Below are 21,724 nucleotides of genomic sequence, written 5' to 3'. Positions count from 1 at the left end.
TCGACCTGAACTCAGCCATAGCATCACCCTGGCCTCAGATTATGCAAACAGCAAGCAAGAAAAGCAGAATGCCAGTGGCGTAGATTGAGAACTAATGAGTTGAGAAAACGTTGTAAACAATGTCAGCATTATTTTCTGAGTCAACTTAGAGTGGCCCAAAAATCTTTCTTTTTTACTCAGATACGCCAAGCCTGCAATTAATCAAAGCAGCTCTTTTCTGTCTTAAAAAAAAATTAACAACAAAACGGAGGGGAAGCCTACCACACCTTGTTTAGATTCTGATGTGTTAGCTGCTTTTTTTGTTTCAAAAAGTGACAATCTTCAAACAACATTTTCATCCATTATAGATGTATTGTGTGATTTTTGGCCTCAAATTTATCCACCTCTTGGAATTCCTTTGATTCCCCCTTCCATTACATCATTCCAAAAATTACTGTCAAATCTGTCTACCACCTGTTGTCCTTTGGATCCTATACCCTCAAATTGGTTAAAAGTCCCTTCTCTGGGGTTGTTACCCTATCTCCACTCTATGATGGTAAATAGTCTTAAAGAGGGTGTTATTCCAAATGCCTTAACGGAAGCACTGGTTAGAACTATTTTAAAAATCCTTCACTTGACCCTCTTTCTCCAAACAATTATCATCCAGATTCTAACCTCCCATTTCTGACTAAGATACTAGAAACAATTATGTTTTCACAACTTCAGTCATTTTCAGAATATATTAATGTGTTCCATCCATGACAATCTAGTTTCAGGCAGGGTACAGTACAGAGACAGTAATAACAGCTCTTCTAAGTGAATTACATTCATGACTAGAACAGGGCTAGATTGATTTGGTCATTTCCTTAGATTTATCCACTACATTTAATCTAATTGATCATAACCTTCAATTACAGCACTTACGTTCAATTGGTATCTCTGGCACTGTCTATAAATGGTTCTCCTCTTTTCTTGATGGTCAGTCCTTAAGAGTACTACAGTATTGTTCCTCCTTACACTCCTACTCCACGTCATGTTGATTTCCACAGGGATCAGTCCTATCACCTTTACTGTTTAATCTATTTGTCAGTCCTCTGGCACTGCTCATTCAATCTCTCGGAATCAGTTCATACTCTTACGCTGATGACTTCTTATTAATTTACTATACAAACCCATCTTCAATTGATTTAAAACCAGTTTAGGACTGTCTCCAGGAGATAGCAATATAGCTTACTGAACATAATCTGGTTTTAAATCCAGACAAGACAATAGCTTCCTGGATAACAGGCCACAGCCCAATACCATCATTAATCCCAACATTATGTGATAGACAGATCATTCCTGCAACTTCTTTTAGATATCTTGGGATAATTATTGACTCTGCTCTCTTTTAGTGCTCATATCTCCGATATTGTAAAAAAAAATAGTTTTATTTATTTATTTATTACATTTGTATCCCACATTTTCCCACTTATTTGTAGGCTCAGTGTGGCTTACATAGTACCGGAGAGGCCTTTACAGACTCTGGTGTGAACAAATGCAGGGTGATGTTGTGGTAAGATCAAGTTCATGTGGCAAAGCCACATTAGGGAATCGGAGAATAGAAGAGTTGTGTTATGTCCATTACGTGCTTTAGTTTGATTGTGTTGCAGAGAGTAGGCATTTAAGTTGGATCGGTAGGGTATGCCTTTTTAAACAGGTTGTTTTTTAGTGATTTCCAGAAGTTTTGGTGGTCGTACGTCATTTTCAAGGCTTTTGGTAGTGCATTCCACAGTTGTGTGCTTATGTAGGAAAAACTAGATGCGTAAGGTGTTTTGTATTTAAGTCCTTTGCATCTTGGGTAGTGCAGATTTAGATAAGATCGTGTTGATTCGGATGTATTTCTAATTGGTAAGTCGATCAAGTCCTTCGACAGCTACATTCAGTAAAAAATTCAATAGACCAAGACTCTCTATATACTCTTTCAAATGCATATATTACCACACATTATGATTATTATAACACTATCTATGCCAGTATCACTAAAACCAACCTGAAACGTCTACAGAATACTGCGGCTTGGGTCATTTGCTGGGCCTCCAGATACAATAGGGTCACTCCTCGTTTGCAGCATCTTCATTGGGCCCCTACTGAATTCAAAGTAAAATTTAAAAGTTCTCACTTTGACAAATAATGATCTTCATACTGCTACCTCATCTTATCTTGCGGCTCTGACCATTGTATATACACCTGTTCATACCCTTCGTTCATTAATAGACTAGTCTTACCCCCGCCATCTGGGGCTAGATGGGAATCTACCCATACGTCAGGTTTTTACTTTCTTTCCCCAGCGTTATGGAATTCATTGCCATAGACAATCTGACTAGAAAGATCTTACTCTCTCTTCCATGTAGCACTGAAAACATACTACTACCAAACAGCTTTTAACACCTAATGCCACTGAACATTAGTGGGTTGACTGCACAGGTTCCTAAGATGTTTCGGAGATGCTTTTTGGTTTGTGTTTATGCATGACTATCATGCAAGTTGATTGTTTCTGTTTCTGTTATTTTCTTTAGTCTGAAAGATTTGTCTGTCCTTTCCTATCTTTTAATGGAGTTCTTAAATAATTAATTTTATGGTTATGTTAGTGTAGTATTTGCTTTGAAAACTGTTCTGATTTGCCTTGAAATAAGTGATGGTAAAGTAAAATGAGTAAATGATAAACAATGTCAGTAGCATACCAAATTAGCATTATGATGCAAGAAAGCAGCAGCAGCTTTTCAGGCAGAAAACAAAACTGGCAAATGCATATAATAACGCATTATTACAAAAGGAGAAACTAAAATAGAACAGAAGAAATAAAAATAAGCAGAGTTAAGTACTTCCTAGTTTCTGTTCAAGCGGTTGCCAGATTTTATGCAACGACGGAAGCTGAAACTCTTTATTTGCAATTACTGTTTCATATTTGTAACACTGTAATACAGTATTCCACCAAAATACAGCATTGTTATCTTCTATAGACTTCCAGTTACTAAGCAGCTACTACAGAGCAAGCAAAACCAAAATATCTAACAAACGAGCCTGTGTTAGGGACAAATTTGTTTTTTTGTTTGTTTAACACAGTGCCATTTTGGCTGCTTTTCATAGCAGCATGGCGTGAAGATTGGGAGTCTGGGGTAATACTTTGGACTGGGTTAATTGGACCGGCAGCAGTATTAAGCTCCTGGCAAAGCAATAGCAAAACAGAAGCACTCGGTAGAATTGAGCTGGTGGTTTTTCTATAAGCTAAGTTGCCTGGTTTTATATATACATAAGGTTGGACACTCAATGAGTTATGACAAAAAATATATTATGGATTGTATGGATGATTTGAAATGGAACTAACACAGATTAATGCAAATAAAAATCTTTATATAATAAAATTGCAAAAAAAAAAGTAGGTTTTTAAGACTAGTGATGAGGTTGCTCAGTAGCAAAGCAACTTCAAATGGGGGGGGGGGAGTTGCTAAAATAACAACTAAAGTGTTTGTTTTTCTGTGCTACTGAAGTCTTTTTCCTCCTACTAATAAAAGAATATTGGGTGAATTAGAATAACTTGAAATAGGATATCTTGTGTTGGTAGCAGTTGTGAATTTTTTCACAGAACAAGATATAAGCCAGTTGAAATTTGAGAGTGATTCTCAACCCACAGACACATCCATCTTGGGGGAGGGGTACCAGCACATATGTCCAAGGTGCTTCACAGTGAGCTATCAGTAGAAGAAATGGGACGTCAACATCAAAGGGAGAAGATATTTAAAAGATTGGCGGGGGGGGGGGTAGAAAAACAAGGCAAGCATGGGCAGGAAAGGAAGGAAATAAACAAAAAGTAGAAGGAAGGATAATATCACATCTAAATAAAAATAATAGCAAAACACAGGTTCCCGGGATATTGAATCTTACCAGGAGATTTGAAATGATTGGATTGAATTTATTAACTTTATATGCCTCTACATACTATTTGTGCCTAAGCTGTTTACAATAAAAGCAAGTTGTTTACATATATAATAAGATAATATCAGCTATTAAATACATTTAAAAATGTAAAGTATCCTAAGCAGTCATTGCATTTACACAGCATCATAACATTGTCTGAACATTAGGGTCTTTAAAAGTTTGTGGAAGGCTTAATAGGATGAAAAATCAGAAAAACAATTAAGCTAGGAATTTAAATAAGGTCCAACGTATAAAAAGCTTTATTCTGAGTTGAAGATAACCTTACCACTTCTAATCCTGGTAATGCAAGAGGTCCTTTTTGTGAAGAATGCAGGTAAATATTTAGTGAATTTCCTGTATAAATACACAGAATGATCTAAAAACAATGCTTTAAAAACAAAACATAAAACTTTAATTCCATCCATTTGGAAATAGTTAGCCAATGCAGGTTATACAGAATCAGAGTAATATGATCAAACATTTTTGCACCAGATATATGCCAAGCAGCTGTGTTTTGTACCTGCTGCAATCTCTGTAAGCTTACTTTACTTGAACCAATCAATAAAGAATTACAGTAGTCTAATCTGCTTGTACTGAAAGCATGCACTAATTTCAACACATTTTTTTAGTAAGTAAAACTTTCCATTGTTTCAACAAACACAGATAATAAAAACAAGTCTTCACTACGTGACTTATATGTAATTTAAAGTTCAAATCACTATCGCAATACATAGCTTAATATAGGGAAGTAGCCAATGGCCATATGCACAGTATTAGGCATTACTAAGAAGATTGTTAATAGGCACATACTTTTAAAAAAGAGGTACTAATGCAGAGAAAGATAAAAAAAATAACCAAAGAGATACTGTTACACCAGCAGAGATAGAGAGGAAAGGCATGCATCATAAATCAATTTGCCAATTCAGCTGGCCATACTCACTGAATCTCTTCCAGCCTCAATGATACTGTGAAAATCTTGCAGTGTAGTAAAAGTATGCTGCAATTATTGAAAGTTACAATCATCATAGTAGGATAAATCATGCCATAGCATAGGTCACAGAACAAGTAGCTCTTTGCATTTCTAAGCTGTAACACTGGAAAAGTCTTGCATAATAATCAGTATTTGGACACCCACCTGCAACAAGGTTTGCCCCCATGCTGCTTGTAAAAGTGTCTGCACATGAGTATAATACAGCAACTTAGCCACAATGGTCTGCAGCTGCCGACTTTCTCTATTCTTAACAACAGGCACTCGACTTGCATGCTCAATTTCCAATGGAGGTTGAAAGGACAATTTTTGTACCATTGGAAAAGATCTCGTTCCAGGTATCCTATCATGTCTTCCCCTTCCAAGCCTTCTACAGGGCCCAAAATTCACAGGTTATTTCACTAATAACAATTAGCTAAGTCTTCGAATTCATATTGCAGTAGTAAAATTGCATGGCATTTTGCTGAATCTGGTGCTCCCTGCCCTCAAAGTGAAAAGACCTTTCCTTCATCTTTTCAATGTGGGTCTGCGATGATTGCACTTGTAAGGTAAATGATTCTAGCTTTCTCTTAATGGCACTGGACGATTCTGATTGCTGCTGTAATTGTGCGTTTATGGTTTGGAGTCCTCCATAATCACTTCTGATGCTCCATCTTGTCCGCTATGTGATGCAGCCTTCTCAGGTGTCGGGGGATCAGCCTTATGGTGCTTCAATGCAAAAGTAACAGTGTAAGCCAAGTCTCCCTTAATTCCTTTACTCATTGTAGTAGTAGCAACCATAATGCAATGGAAACAGTAAACCAAAAAATTTATGGGACTTAAGATTCGTTCAGAATGAAGGCGGCAAACTGAGGAGCTAGAGATTAAGCAGCCATCTTGGACTCCAGCACAAGCCACACCTCTCCAACCCTACTTAACGAGATGATCATAATGAGTGCAACATGAATGTTGATCCTTTGTTCCCCAAAGAAGGTTTTAATCAAGAGCTTTTTGTATAGAAAGCAGGAGATATGGATGAATCTCACAGGTTTCTCAGTAGTTCAAGGCTAATTACAGTCAGATACAGTAAGTATTTTCCTGGTCCCAGATGGTGCATAATCCTAAGGGGGCAATTCTATAGCATAAGGAGGCGCCAATACCATGTGTTGAGTGTCAATTTGGTAATATCATCTGTGCGCCAAGATGCCATTATAAAATATTGGCGTAACCTGAATTGACACCTAAATTTAATCTCAACCGTTTTCATCATGTCAATGGCAGGCATAAATGGGCATTCCTAAGTGCATCAAGCAAAGCTCAAAACTTCTATAAGTTACAAATGCAAGTTGGAAGCACACCCATAGCCTAACATATATGCCCCCTTCAGTTACATGCTATAACATGTCGGCACAACCTTACAGAATAGCCCCTAGGGTGTTTATATGTGTAAATGCCAATTTTAGCATCTCTTAAGTGTGTAAGTGACACATAAGTGTAGGTGCCAAATTATGGAACTGCTTTTCATGTCCTTGCTTGAAACAATGGAGGATTTAGGCTCTTGTCCATGATCACAGGGAGCAGCCATGGGATTTGAATCTGGCTTCCTCATTTTTTGGCCCACTGCATACATTTATAGCTAAAACGCAAGTGTGAAAAAGGTCAGTAGCACTAGATCTTTTGGCTAACTTCCGTCCCCATACATGAAATGTTAGATCTCCTGTGTCCATACCACATACCTCCTCTTAGAGCTCATGGACCTCTGAGCTCCCATAATCCCAACTCATGCCCTCACTCTACAAAAAACTTTGTGAATCTTCACCAGTAAGAGACTGCTGTTTTCTCTTTTACTAGCAGTGGTACCAAATGCAAAATAATATCAACACTCACTTGAAAAGGAGACCCGAAATTCATCCTTAATTTAAAGGGGATGAGGGGTATAGAGGCATGGAAATCCCACTGAATAGTGTGGGGAACAGAGATCATTAAGCTCAGCTGATCTTTTACAGGTCAATACTTGAAACAATTTAAATGCTTGTGTAGGGCTATCCGGGGATATTCAGCAGCACTTAACTGGATAGTACCGCTGAATATTCCCTCTAACCACCCATGCTGAAACCAGCTATTCTGTGGATGGTCCAGGGGTGAGGGGTGGAGTCGGCACTTATGTGGTTTAAGTTCTGATATTGAGCACTTAACCGCCTAAGTTAACCAAACAAATTGGACCACAAAAAACACAATCCGGCTGATTGAATATCACTTCGGATAACAGGCCGGGAACGTTCGCTGACCAGTTAACTTGCATATCGGTGGCTATCTAGTCATTTTCAGTGGCTGTTAACTGGTTATCTTTGCTAAAAATGGCAAGTTAGCACCGATGTGCAAGCTGGCTATGTCAGGGACACTTCGAGGATAGAGTCCGCTGGTCAGTGTTAGCGCATAAATAAGACTTCCTCATAAATAGCAGTTCTATCTTTATACGTTAATGAATGGCTGGTTAGCTCTGAATATCGAGTTAACTGGGCATACACTAGCGCCTATGTTTACTGAGTGGTGCTATAGGCACGTTAGCGTTTTTAACGCATGAAAATGTTTTATGAGCGTTAAACACTAGCACGCCAATAGAAATGTATGGGTGCATTAGCATTTAATGTGTCATGCATTTAATGTGCCTTAAAATTGCAGGCACGTTAAAAACACTAACTCACCTTTGTAAACATACCCCCTAGGTGTCTAAAAAAATCCAGATATTAATGTTGGTGACCAGATATAGCCCGACATTAAATATCCAGATTCAATGCTGATTATTAACATTAACAATGCTGCCCACTGCCAACTGAATATTTTGGGGAGCACTTTATCCTGTTTTGCTTAGGTGGTTAATGGTTCAATTTATCACTGAACCAGAAAAGAGATAGCCAGCCAAATCTGGATATTCAATTTTGATGTCCAGACATGACCAAGTATTGAATATCCAGACTTGAGGCCAGTGGCGATAAAAAAAAAGAAACTGATTGCCAATGATTGAATATTTACTCCTTAGGAAATACAGGGCCTAAGGGGATCAATTAGATTTTATTTTCTTTAGGGGAAGGGGAAAGAAATAGAGAATTATAGGCCTGGGACTCATTTTAGAATTCCAGAAGGGGCGTTTCCTGTACCAACTGGCCCTTCTAATATGGATCAGTTGACAAAGTGAAATGTGTATATTAAAACTATTATGCTACATTTTGCGTTATTTTACTATATCCATTTTTAAAGCTGGATGTCCTTGCAATGTTAAAACAGACATGGAACACACATTATTGTGCCAGTTCTAATCTGGGTTAGGCTTTGTGTCATAGAGTTAGGTAAGAGTGAACTAAAAAATAAATTAGCGTGTAGCTGGATCTAATTTGGAAACATGACTCTATATGAAGATGCAGAATAGAAATATTTTAAATAATTAAATAAAATACATTCAATGGTATCTTTGTACAGAAGAGAACTTACCAGCGATAGAAGATGAAGAAGGGGACGAGGAGGACATCATGAAAGTCTTGGGAGGCATGGTGATGGCGATGTTCGTCAAGTACTGGATTTACGTCTGTGGGGGCATGTTCTTCTTTGTCAGCTTTGAGGGAAAAATTGTCATGTACAAAATTATCTACATGATGCTCTTCCTATTCTGCGTGGCCCTGTATCAGGTACATAACACATTCTGGGTATTCCTCTTTCATTATTTACAATATTCATAATTATGAGGCTTCTGTACTAAAGTGCAAAAAGGGTAGATACGTTGTGCTGACTGTGAAAGGCACTCCTTGCATATTTCCATACAATTACCATGTAGAAACACATTATGTAGCGTGTTAAGTATATGCACAACTAGCATAAATGCACATATCACCTCCTATTTAGGTAGTGGTAAGTGCAGTCACAATAAGTGTGGGGGGGGGGGGGGAGGATTCTCTGTATGGTGCTGAACATCAGGTGCTACTTCTGTGCTGAACTTTTTGCATGAAAAAAGTGTTCTAACAGCAGCAAGACACCAAATGGGGACAGAAATGGCAGATCAATGCGAAAGCACAATTGTGTACAACACATTTCTGTGCAGATCTGCAAATGGGGCATGACCATGAGAAGAGCATGGGCAGACCAGGGGTATTCCCTTTAAGTGCACGCAATGTTATACAACTCAAGGGATTCATGGCCAACTTGTGCGCCAGCATTTACACCTCGTTTCAGTTACTGTTACCTCTCGCTCCCAAAGTTGAGTGTGAATTATGATGCCATATACTATTCTATAAAGGGCAGTGATCCTGAAACACCTATTATAGAATACTGTTCAATGCCAATTTTTTTTTTGTGCCAAATTTTGAGCACCATTTATGGATTTTTCTCCTGACTGCACAAGTAATAATGTCCAGTGGAGTACTATGCACTAATTCAGTAATTCCCAAACCTAATTCTGGAGGCACACCAACCAGTCAGGTTTTCAGGATATCCAAAATGAATAGTCACGATAGAGATTTTCATGCAGTTGAGACAGTCCATGCAAATCTCTCTCATGACATTTAGGTCGTCCCTAGAGATGGTAGTCCTTAGACTTGGTCATTTCTGTTTTTCGGCGATAATGGAAACTAAGGACGCCCATCTCAGAAATGACCAAATGCAAGCCCTTTGGTCATTGGAGGAGCCAGCATTCGTAGTGCACTGGTCCCCCTCACATGCCAGGACACCAAGCACCCTAGGGTGCAGTGGACTTCAGAAATTGCTCCCAGGTACATAGCTCCCTTACCTTGTGTGCTCAGCCCCCTCAAACCCACTACCCACCACTGTACACCACTACCATAGCACTTACAGGTGAAGGGGGCACCTAGATGTGGGTACAGTGGGTTTTGGAGGGCTCACATTTACCACCACAAGTGTAACAGGTGGGGGGGGGGGGATGGGCATGGGTCCGCCTGCCTGAAGTGCACTGCAGTACCCACTAAAACTGCTTCAGGGACCTGCATACTGCTGTGATGGAGCTGGCTATGATATTTGAGGCTGGCATAGAGGCTGGCAAAAAAATATTTAAAAAATGTTTTGTGGGTGGGAGGGGGTTAGTGACCACTGGGGGAGTAAGGGGAGGTCATCCCCGATTCCCTCCAGTGGTCATCTGGTCAGTTTGGGCACCTTTTCGTGGCTTGGTCATAAGAAAAGAAGGACCAAGTAAAGTCATCCAAGTTCTCATCAGGGACGCCCTTTTTTTTCGATTAAGGGCGAGGACACCCATGTGTTAGGCATGCCCAAGACCCACCTTTGCTACACCTCCGACATGCCCCCGGGAACTTTGGTCGTCCCTGCAACGGAAAGTAGTTGGGGACGCCCAAAATCGGCTTTCAATTATGCTGATTTGGGCGACCCTGGGAGAAGGACGCCCATCTCCCGATTTCTGTCGAAAGATGGGTGTCCTTCTCTTTCAAAAATAAGTCTGATAATCATGTTGTGATTTACCTTTGAATAACTTTGTGTCATCAGCAAATTTTATGACCTCTCTAGTTATTCCCATCTCTAGATCAGTTATAAATATATTAAAAAGCAGCAGTCCCAGCACAGACCCCTGGGGAACCCCACTATCTACGTTTCTCCATTGAGAAAAGTGACCATTTCTATCTTTTAACCAGTTTTTAATCCACAATAGGACATTACCTCCTATCCCATGATTTCCTAATTTCCTCAGGAGTCTTTCATGAGGTACTTTGTCAAATGCCTTTTGAAAATTCAGATACACAATATTGGCTGGCGCATCTTTAACCATATATTTGTTCACCCCTTCAAAGAAATGTAGTAGATTGGTGAGCATGATTTCCCTTCAATAAATCTATGTTGGCTTTGTCTCATTAATCTATGCTTATGTATATGCTCTGTTATTTTGTTCTTTATAATAGTCCCTTCCATTTTGCTCTGTGTGGGTCCTTCACTTGCAGGACCAAAGTTTGCCAGTTATTCCTCTGTGATGGATGTCTCAATAGGTTAAAATGTGCAGTTGAGCACTGCCCTTAATTGACCTTAAAATATGGTATATTCTTTCACTAATGTTGTGCTTGTCAACTGATATGGGTGTTGAGGTTCCATTATAGAATACTGGTATAACTCATCCAGCTCATTTTCAAAAGAGATGGGCGCCCATCTTCTGACACAAATCGGGAGATGTGCGGCCTTTTCTCGGGACCGGCCAAATCGGCATAATTGAAAGCCGATTTTGGCCGGCCTCAACTGCTTTCCGTCACAGGGACGGCCAAAGTTCAAGGGGGTGTGTCGGCAGTGTACTGAAGGTGGGACAGGGCGTGATTAACAGATGGCCGTCCTCGGCCGATAATGGAAAAAAGAAGGGCGTCCCTGACAAGCATTTGGCCGACTTTACTTGGTCCCTTTTTGTTCATGACCAAGCCTCGAAAATGTCCCCGAACTGACCAGATGACCACCGGAGGGAATCGGGGATGACCTCCCCTTACTCCCCAAGTGGTCACTAACCCCCTCCCACCCAAAAAAACTAATTAAAAAACATTTTTCCAGCCTCTATGCCAGCCTCAAATGTCATACCCAGCTCCATCACAGCAGTATGCAGGTCCCTGGAGCAGTTTTAGTGGGTACTGCAGTGCACTTCAGGCAGGCGGACCCAGGCCCATCCCCCCCCCCCCCCCCCCCCCCACCTGTTACACTTGTGGTAAATGGGAGCCCTCCAAAACCCACCCTAAACCCACTGTACCCACATCTATGCCCCCCTTCGCCCTTTAAGGGATATGGTAGTGTTGTACAGTTATAGGTAGTGGATTTTGGGGTAGACCCCTGATGCAGGCCAGAAGGGCCGAAACACGAGTCGTGTTGGGTCACCTTTATTGGTCTTGAAGTTTACTAAAATAAAGCAAAAATTTTTGGACAGCATCTGTGAGGAGTTTCTCCTTTTTGTTCCTCTACTGTTGTTTACCTAGATTATAGAATTGACATTCACATGGTCTGATACTATCCTTCAAATGGTGAGCGTGATTAGTGGAAGAGTGAAGGTGGTGAGATGAATTATCCATTTAGTGGCAATATTCAGCCACCAAAGAGATAATTGATCTGTTTAGGTTAGGACTGCTAGAATGCAGGCCTAAACTAAATGGATGTTGCTAGCACGATCACCGGTCAATCTATATATGCAGTACTGCTATATATGCAGATAGAAATGCTAAATAAATGGATTCAGTTGAGTGCCAGCCCTGATACTAATTCATTGACTATCCTGGCTGGAAATTTGGCCTAAAATGCCTAGCCTTGGTACTCATGCCGTTATACACACTGGACATGCATCTGTCTTCTTGTATGGATAATTTGTTGGTCAATGACCCATCTCAGGAAGGGCTGCGGAGCAGGCAAGTTGATGGCAAAACGTCTTGCTCTGCAGCCAAGATTTAGTCATCAAATAACGATGGATTGTGATGTGGCTGCAGTAATGTGTATGAGCGATTAGCACTATTTGTCCATCCCCTGATGAAGCTGGTTATGAAACGGAGGTCCCCACTGGGATTTATTATAAATGCAGACTAAATATTAAGGAGAAACTATGCAAACCGCGGGATGTAGCCAGGCTGTCTCCCGCGGTCAGCGCTGGGCCCAGAGAGTCAATGCCAGGCCATTTCCAGGGACCAGCTTTGAATATCCATTTTATTTTTGACAGGTTCTAACTAAACTAGCCAAACTGATATTCAGCGCTGTCCAGTTAAGTTTGAAGTGGCCAAAGATATTCCAGCTATTGAAGTGGCAAGATTTGGCCACAAAACATAGCTAGCAATGCGCTGAAAATTTGCGGATAGCTGGTTGTATTATGTGATATAACCCGCTATCCAGTAGGCACTAACCAAGCTTATTCAGTGGGAGACAGCCTGCATCTCCCACTGAACATCAGCAGATAGCTGGCTAAGTACCATTTAACCAGCCAGGTTCCGTTCCTGGCCAGTTAAATGTTTTTGAATATCAGTCAGTAAATGTTTATCGCAGCAGTTTTCAACTGATAACAGACAAGCAAATGCTTACTACAGTTGAATGTGGAAACTCATGTTATAGGGTAGTCAACAGACTTTATCAATAGCTGCAGTTGAATGTGGAAACATATATCATTGGGTAGCCAACAGGCTTTATTTAAAGTTTGTTTATAGCAAGAGAGACTTTGTTAAAAAAGTCATTGAAGATTTTGATGTTTTGAACACAACAGATAAGTAAACTATTTCATTCAAAGTTTGCTCACAGCAAGACAGACTTACACATGCATTTTTTTTGAAGTTTTTTGATCGTTTTTTGATCGATGATTGTAAATGGGAGTCTGTTTTGAACATTATCTGGTAATTATCGTGAATGCCTTGACTCGCTGAGGTCTTTTAACTCCATAAAAAAATGTTTATTTTGTAAGGACGCTCAAAGTTTTTTGATAGTAAAAAAACATGTTTCAATTTGGGTTTAGGGGGGATATTATCCACTTTTTGTTGTTATTGTGTCACATTCTTTTGTTGAGTGGATTTATCCCATTTGTTTAGTTTTCTATCTATAGCCAGAGTAAGTTTCTTCAGCCTTCTAGGTAACTGTATTTATAACTGATAGCTTATTTGATAAGAGGTGTATTCAAACATTTCCCTCCACCACTCTTTATCTTTCTGTGGTTTTGGTCTAGCTCTGTATCATGCATGCTTTTTTTCTTTAACCAATGATAAATACTTTATTATGTGACTTCATTAGGAGCTTTTTTTTACCCCCTTTTGCACCTCCTAGAGTCTGAAATCTGACTTTTTTTCAGCACTTTCAGCACCAGTGCACCTAAGGAAATAAATCAGAGTCATCTCTCCAGATTAGCAGCACAGAGTGCTTAACATTCAGCCGACCCAAAGGAATTGGACTTTAGATACTACCTACATCCTCCTGTGACAACCAGACCTGGATTTAGACATAGGCAGCTGCTTCCAATGCCACATTTTGATAGGCATTGGAGTGTTGCCACTGGTTGCATGACTTAATCTAGATCTGTGTTCTCAATGGCTGATCTTGAGCAGCAATGCCAGCAAAAAAAGTTCCATTGCAGAACTCATCATGAGATTAGTGAGTCCTCTAGTTCTGACAAGTCCTGTGATGCCCCTTCACCTCTGTTCACATGGGCTTCCTGTTTCCATGGAAACCTGAATAAGCTGAGGGAGCTGGGTACCAGAGGACAGGTTAGCGTCAGAGGGCTTTTGGACTTGAGCTGAGTTTTGCCATGGAACCTTTGTGCTGCTGCAGCCACAAAGTAGATATGGCTGCCTCATAAAGGAAAGGATCTGAATGGGCAATTTGGGGGGAAGGGGAAAAGGAAGAAGTCTCCCTTCTTGTGTGCTCTCCTCCCTTGCCTATGAGCAACTGCAGAATTCTACCCTGGTGACCACTGTGGCTTGTGTTTCTGAATCAAAGGAAATAGGGGAACAAAACAAATAGAAACAAAAATTTTAAAATTGTAATTCAAGTCATTGTTGGAACTGTGAATTGAGTGCCCAGAAGAAAACAGACAAATATCCCAAATAATAATTTTCCTACAACACTGGGAAAGCTAGCAATTATGTGATGCATGCTCTCATTGGGCATGTTCACTAGGTCCCTATTAGTCAAGTATAGAAGGCTGAAGGGAGAGTTTCTATGGAGACTATATATGCTTCTGGAAATAATGATGATTCAATTTTCACAATGTGATAGTTTACAAATATGGTGATGCAAGTTATGTTCTTTCTAAGCTATGCAGCAGTCCACTGGCTGCACTCCTGCTATTGGGGGCAATGCAGCAATATTTGCACTTAATATTTTAACCCTGTGATTTCCAGGTGCACTACGAATGGTGGAGACGAATTCTAAAATATTTTTGGATGTCTGTGGTTGTGTACACCATGTTGGTGCTTGTTTTCATCTACACATATCAATTCAAATCTTTTCCTGGTCTTTGGATGAATATGACTGGACTGGATGAAGAGAAGTGAGTATTGTAGTAAATTTTATCACTTTGTAATACACATAGCATTGATACTGCTTTGCAGTTTTATGTATCTAATGTTTTTCATGCAACTGGAACCCCCCCCCCCCCCCCAAAAAAAAAAAAAAAACCTATGCTGCTTGTTAATTTTTGTAAATAAAACATTACCCCTGGGATTCTATATATCGATTCCCATTGGTTAACAAGCTAATCAGTGCTGATAATTGGATGTTAACAACAAATTATCAGCACTAATTGGCATTAATTAGAATTTATGTGCACTACTTGTTAAGCAAATTCTGTAAGGTGATGCACATAAATTCTAAGTAACATAGTTGAAAAGGGGGCGTGGCCAAGGGCATGGAATGGGCAGGTCATGGGTGTATCTAAAATCTATGTGCACTGTTATAGAATACACCCATTGCGTGCCTAATTTAGTCGTTGGGATTTACACCAGGTTTTACTTGGCGTAATTAGCTGCAACTAAATTTAATTGCTTGGACCTGCCTCAGTGTATTCTATAAACCGCACGGAAATATAGACTTATTCTATAAAGTATGCCTAAATTAAGGCGTATTTTATAGAATACCCTTAAGTGAATTTTATTTCAGCGCCAAATTTTTAGGCGTAATAAATAGAAACTAGTCCTAAATGCCTAAAATTTTAATCTGATTTGTTTTTTAGACTAGCAGATCTTGGTCTAGAAACGTTTACAGTGGCTGATCTGTTCACTCGTATATTTATCCCAACCTTCTTCTTGGTGGTGTGCATATTACATCTTCATTACTTCCATGACCGCTTTCTTCAGCTCACAGATCTGAAGGCTTTAGTCAGCAAGCAGGACAACACCATTTATAGGTAAGAAATAAAACAAATGTTTTGTTGTTATAATACCTACAGTTTTTAAATCCACTTTTTACCATAAATCGATACCTATAGTGATTGACAAATGATTTCTGCAGTGAAAAAGAAATGCTGTATACTGCCCTAAAAGCCAGAACACAGTAACTTAAAGTTTTGTGAAAACTAAGCTAACTCACGAGGGGGCCTTTTTACTAAAGGGCGGAAGGGCTACCACACATGTAGCACATGGCTGAACAGCACTACTGCAGTGTGCGCCCTGCGGCATTTTTGATCATGCCACACACTCCTGCTTATAATCGAATGAGAAAAACGCCCAAGTTCCGACCTAAATCGGGAGATTGACGTTTATCTCACAAAAACAAATAAAGCAGTATAATCGAAAGCCGATTTTTGGACGTTTTCAACTGCAATCCGTCGCGGATGCGGACAAAGTTGATGGGGGCGTGTCAGAGGTGTGGCGAAGGCGGAACTGGGGCGTGGTTATCTGCCGAACAGAGATGGGCGCATTTCACCGATAATGGGAAAAAAGTATGCGTTTTTAGCTAGAATTTAGGACACTTTTCCTGGACCCTGTTTTTTCACGAATAAGGCCCCAAAAAGTGCCCTAAATGACCAGATGACCACTGGAGGGAATCGGGGATGACCTCCCCTGACTCCCCCAGTGGTCACTAACCCCCTCCCAGCACAAAAAATGATGTTTCACAACTTTTTGTTTTCACCCTCAAATGTCATACCCAGCTCCCTGACAGCAGTATGCAGGTCACTGGAGGAGTTGTTAGGGGGTGCAGTGGACTTCAGGCAGGTGGACCCAGGCCCATCCCCCCTACCTGTTACAATTGTGCTGCTTAATGCTTATTAGTCGTCCAATCCCCCCAAACCCACTGTACCCACATGTAGGTGCCCCCCTTCACCCCTTAGGGCTATAGTAATGGTGTAGACTTGTGGGCAGTGGGTTTTGAGGGGGATTTGGGGGGCTCAACACACAAGGGAAGGGTGTTATGCACCTGGGAGCTCTTTTACCTTTTTTTTTGTTTTTGTAAAAGTGCCCCTTAGGGTGCCCGGTTGGTGTCCTGGCATGTGAGGGGGACCAGTGCACTACGAATCCTGGCCCCTCCCACGAACAAATGCCTTGGATTTATTCGTTTTTGAGCTGGGCGCTTTCATTTTCCATTATCGCTGAAAAACAAAAACGCCCAGCTCACACATTGTTGAATAAAACATGGGCGTCTATTTTTTTCGAAAATACGGTTCGGTCCGCCCCTTCACGGACCCGTTCTTGGAGATAAACGCCCATGGAGATAGGCGTTTTCGTTCAATTATGCCCCTCACTGTGTCCCGTACTAGAAAAAAAAAATATTTTCTAGCATGGTGCGGGGAGTAGGCATGCCTGGCACTAATTGGGCATTTTGCCATGCACTGCCCGATTACCACCGTATTAGCACGTGAGCACTTACTGATGAGTAAATAGGTGGCAATAAGGGCTCAGGCAGTAATGACCGCACTCTAATTGTGAAATTAGTGCACCACCATTAAGGCACCAATTGAAAAAAAGTTTTTTTTTTACTGCCACAATTAAGAGTGGCCTTGGTGCGCCATAAACCCACGCACCAATACTACCACAGGTCACATTTTACTGCAGCTCTGTAAAAGGACCCCCTAGATGTCCTGTAGTTTAACATTTGGATGCATTTTCAAATACAGTATCTCTTGATAAATGGGAGGTATGTTAAAAGCCAGAACACAGTACTGTATTCGTTTTGGTCAAGAATTACATCATAGAGATTTATTCAAAGAAATCACCGTGGTTTTTTTTTACTTTTCTCTTATTTACATTCTCAACAGTTACTGTGTTTTAGCTTTCCAGGCCAGTATATATTTGTGTAGCTGTCTACATAAAAGAATATTAAATGTGTTATTCTTGTTTTCATCTTTATAAAGCAGGTGTGGCCTGAGAGATCAAATGTGTATCCAGCCAGGATAGTCAATGAAATAAGATTTTAGGGAACAGTGATAATTGGTGATTCAGTGGGCCAGTAATAAGGGAATAGATAAGAGGTTTGGTGGTGTGTTCATCATCAGTCTCTATCACACCCATGAACCCAGCAACCACAGGCTTTTCCTCAGCATCTCTCCATCATGCATTCACCTCCTCAACAGCTTCAGCCTCTCTCCATCACCCACACAGTAACTTCAGTGTCTGCCTTTCTCCATCACCAACCCACCCATTCAGCATTTGCAGCCTCAGCTTCTCTCCATCACCCACCCATGCCCCCCAGCAGCCACATCCTCTGTATCTGCCTTTATCCATCACTCCTCACCTTCAGCAGCTGCATCCTCAGCCTCCCTACATCACCCAATCATCTCCCTCTAGTGCAGCTAGTGGCTTTGGCCTCAACATCTCTCCATTGTCCACCCAACCAGTCCAGCAGACATAGACTTCCTCCATTGTCCATCTACCCCAGCAGTCACAGCCTCAGCCTCTCTCCATCATCAATCCATCCATCCATCCACCCACCCCATCAGATATAGCCTCTCTACATTACTCATCTACCTAAGCAGTCACAACCTCAGCTTCAGCCTATCTCCAATTTCTACCCACCCCAGCAGCCTCATCCTCTCTCTCCACTTCTCATCTACTCACTCAGCTACAGCAATAGCCACAACCATTGCCTCTCTTCATCATCACACACTTTGCTGAGCAGCAGCAATCTCAGCTTCAGCCTTTCTCCATCACCCATCTACCTGCCATGATAGTACCAGCTCCAGTCTTTCTCCATTTCCCACTGCAGTATCCACAGCTGCAGCCTCTCTCCATTGCCCACCCACCCCTCCAGTAACCTAAGCTTCTCTTCTATTCCTCGTTCATTTGGATGTGGCTATTCTCCTTTGTACTCATTAACATTCCATACTAAATTCATATGCAGTAGGGTATGTATTCTGCAGAACAGATGTGATAGTCTATTTGGTTTGTAACTTTACATTTCAGTAGCTTGTGACCTGAATGGACGAATTTAAATCGAACTCCATGAATTCCTGCTGAGGAAACAATGCTATTGGAAATGCAAGAGTCTTGTCAAATTACCTATTCCTTCCTTCTTGCAAGGGTCTCAGCTGGTTTAATGAAATACTTAGCCATTTGTGGCAAGCAGCTCAGGTCTGGAGTATTTGACTTCAGATGCTGAAGATGATGGGTTTGGCAGAGGTGCACCTTCCCATTAAAAGAATGAGGTCTCTCTTAGTCCAGGGTTCTTTCTTCAGCTAGGGCTGTCAACTGACCTGTTGAATTCAAAACAGCTGTTGACAACCATGGTTTTGGTGAGGAAGCTGTGAAAGAGGCAAGGTTTGCTGGTCTGGGTGACTCCACTTTCAGCTTCTTCCTGGATTTCCACACCCAGTCTGACTTTGTTGGAGGCTCGATATGGGGTGGGTGGTATGTAAAATAGAGAGTTGTGGATTAGAGCAGAGGAAGGACTGCAAAACTAGAGCATTAACATTGATGAGAAGATGATAGAATTCCCCACTTATCAAAGTTTTATCCAGAGTAAGTCTTTTATAATTACACTTGAACCATATGAATACAATTATAGGAATGGAGTTGTTATGATTCTGTATAATTCTGTTAGAATTCTGCTAGTCGGGCAGGGGAATGCTCGGAACCGCTCCTGATTGGTCCGTCAGGGGCTGAGCTGATGTCAGTCTGTCTACTTAAGCTCACCTGTCCCATCAACCCCTGCTTTGGTGTTTACTCCAAATCTGCTGAAGCCTTCCTTTGCTGTTTGAGCTGTTAGCTCTGTGCTCATGTGGAGTTGTTACTCCTCTCCTGGCTGCAGTTTTCTATTGCTCTGTCTCTGTCTGCGTGTGTCTAATTACCTCTCTCCCTTCAAATGGGGATCTCTGTTTAGCTCTGGTGCCATGTGGTGAGTTACTTCTTGTTCTGTTCCAGTTTGTTTGTTTGCTTCCCTTCCTTCAGAGTTCCCTTCGTGCTGTGTTTTTTTCTGCCTGTCAGGTCCTGCCCCTTTCTCTCCGTGGGGGTTGTTTGTTTGTTTTTCTTTGTACTCCCGATTAACCCCGTTGTCTGCATCACTCCCTGCCTCTGGTTTCTGTTTGTGTGCTGAGCTGGGTTTATCCCTTTGCTGCAGAGCTTCTCTGCTTCCCCGTTGTCTGCAGTATTCCCTGCCTCTGGTTTCTGTTTGTGTGCTGAGAAGGGTTTAACCCTTTGTCTGCAGAGCTTCTCTACCTCTGGCAGTTATCTGTTTATTGCAATCTTCCCTTGGTGACTGTTCCAGTACTTTCTTTACTGTACTACCTCCTGTATCACCGAGCACTGTCCCTTTCTGTGCTAGTGTGTGTGTTAGGCTTCGCTCTCCCTTTTGCTGACTTTTCCCTTCCCTGTTTTGCTGAGGGTCTCTGCCTACAGTATCTTATCTCAGTCCCTCACTTGTCGTGTCTCTGTGTATCCTACACTTTCTCCTTGATTACCAGCACCGAGGTAGGCCGTGAGGCCCGCATGCTTGACTTCTGAGTGAATCGGTTTCTGATAGGCCGTGAGGCCCGCCTGAATGCCCTATCTTCCCCTTTCTGGAAGTGCAAGATTGGTTACGTGTGTGTGTGTGCAGGGATTGGTAGTTGGGGTCGTGTATAGTGCCTGTTCGGTCCATCCTAGGCCTTGGCCTAAAAGCTATACTAGACCTCGGACTAGGTCCAAGGGCTCACGACCAGACTAACAGGAGTCCTCCGTAGTAAAATGGATCAGTAGGGTGTTAGGTCTTTCAAGAGCATAGGGATGGTGTGAATTTGAGTGTTAGAGCAAAGCCTAGAAAATCAAATAGAGGATCTGAAGAACTGTGAAACTGCTGTAATAAGAGATTCATGTACTATTATCTTAAGCTGAAGATGGTTGAAAACTACATCAAGAGGTCGAACTTGAGATTTTTGAACTTTCCTCTGTATTTTCTGGGTTCTCCAATGGATATGCTTAGAAGATATTATAGAGACATTTTGCAAGTTCTGCCTGAGTCAATTCCATCATGTACAAGGGCTATTTATCTTCTAAAGGATCCCAGTTCTAGAAAGGGAGAGATTAATAGAAAAGAGCAAGAGGTTTTTGAGGACAATCTGGATTTTACTAGACTTTTTGAAGATTCACAGTTGGAATTCTGAATAGATTGGGCTTTGTTGGTGACACTGGCTGTGAAGCCCCCCCAAATATGGAAATTTTTAGTTTTACTTTGGATTTAACAATGCTTTGGGGTCAATTAACTTTGTGTTTTCTGATTTCTCTAAATACTCCAAAGAAAGATGTAAAGCTTTTCTGTTTAAGTGACAAAGAGGCGTATTTTCAAAGCACTGAGACTTACAAAGTTAGGGTTCCTTTCCATTTTTATTATATTATGGGTTGTTGTTGTTTTTTTTTAGTTTGTAAACTGCTTAGATCCCCCAGTTTGGAATACGTGGTATAGCAAGTTTTAAACATAAAAGACCATACAATCCCTAACAGCATACTATGGTTCTAGCACTGATGGCCACCTTTATCATTCTGATAGCTTAAAATTAGGGCTCATTATAAGGTCAATGCTTCTCTACGATAGCAGCAGTTATGTCTTTGTGCATACTTTGCATCAGAGCCTATCACTTATAAGATCCCCATGTCTTTTAGTTCAAAATATTTAAAATGCATATGGACTTACTGCTTTACTAGTGGTGTTTAGTATATACTTTTTGTATGCTAATGTGTACACTTGTAATATAAATGCCATGTTAAGTCTATTATATCAATTATTACTTAGTTCCTGCATTGATCAGCATTATTGACCTATCCAATATTATCTGTTTGGCAAAAGAACAGATGGTCAGTGCTGGGAAGACAATGAGTTTTCTTCAGAGAATTAACAGATTGTATTGCAGTATTTTTCCTCCATTTTAATTTAATATGGCTTTTCCATTCTACTTTTCTCAAGAGCTGACATTGA

The 21,724-nt window shown here is 40.9% G+C and overlaps 1 protein-coding gene across 1 annotated transcript in view; it reads left to right on the top strand.

Moving 5' to 3' along the window:
• Nucleotides 1-21,724, top strand: part of PIEZO2 (piezo type mechanosensitive ion channel component 2) — a 556,315-nt gene that overhangs the window by 263,830 nt on the left and 270,761 nt on the right. The window contains exons 14-16 of the mRNA XM_030186524.1: nt 8,381-8,586; nt 14,746-14,894; nt 15,576-15,749. Of these exons, the coding sequence (XP_030042384.1) occupies nt 8,381-8,586; nt 14,746-14,894; nt 15,576-15,749 (529 nt within the window). The remainder of the gene's footprint in view (nt 1-8,380; nt 8,587-14,745; nt 14,895-15,575; nt 15,750-21,724) is intronic.

Source organism: Microcaecilia unicolor, chromosome 1, assembly GCF_901765095.1.
Source record: "Microcaecilia unicolor chromosome 1, aMicUni1.1, whole genome shotgun sequence".
NCBI lineage: Eukaryota > Metazoa > Chordata > Amphibia > Gymnophiona > Siphonopidae > Microcaecilia > Microcaecilia unicolor.
Note: the sequence above shows the minus strand (reverse complement) of the source record. Positions and strands in the feature narration are given on the sequence as shown.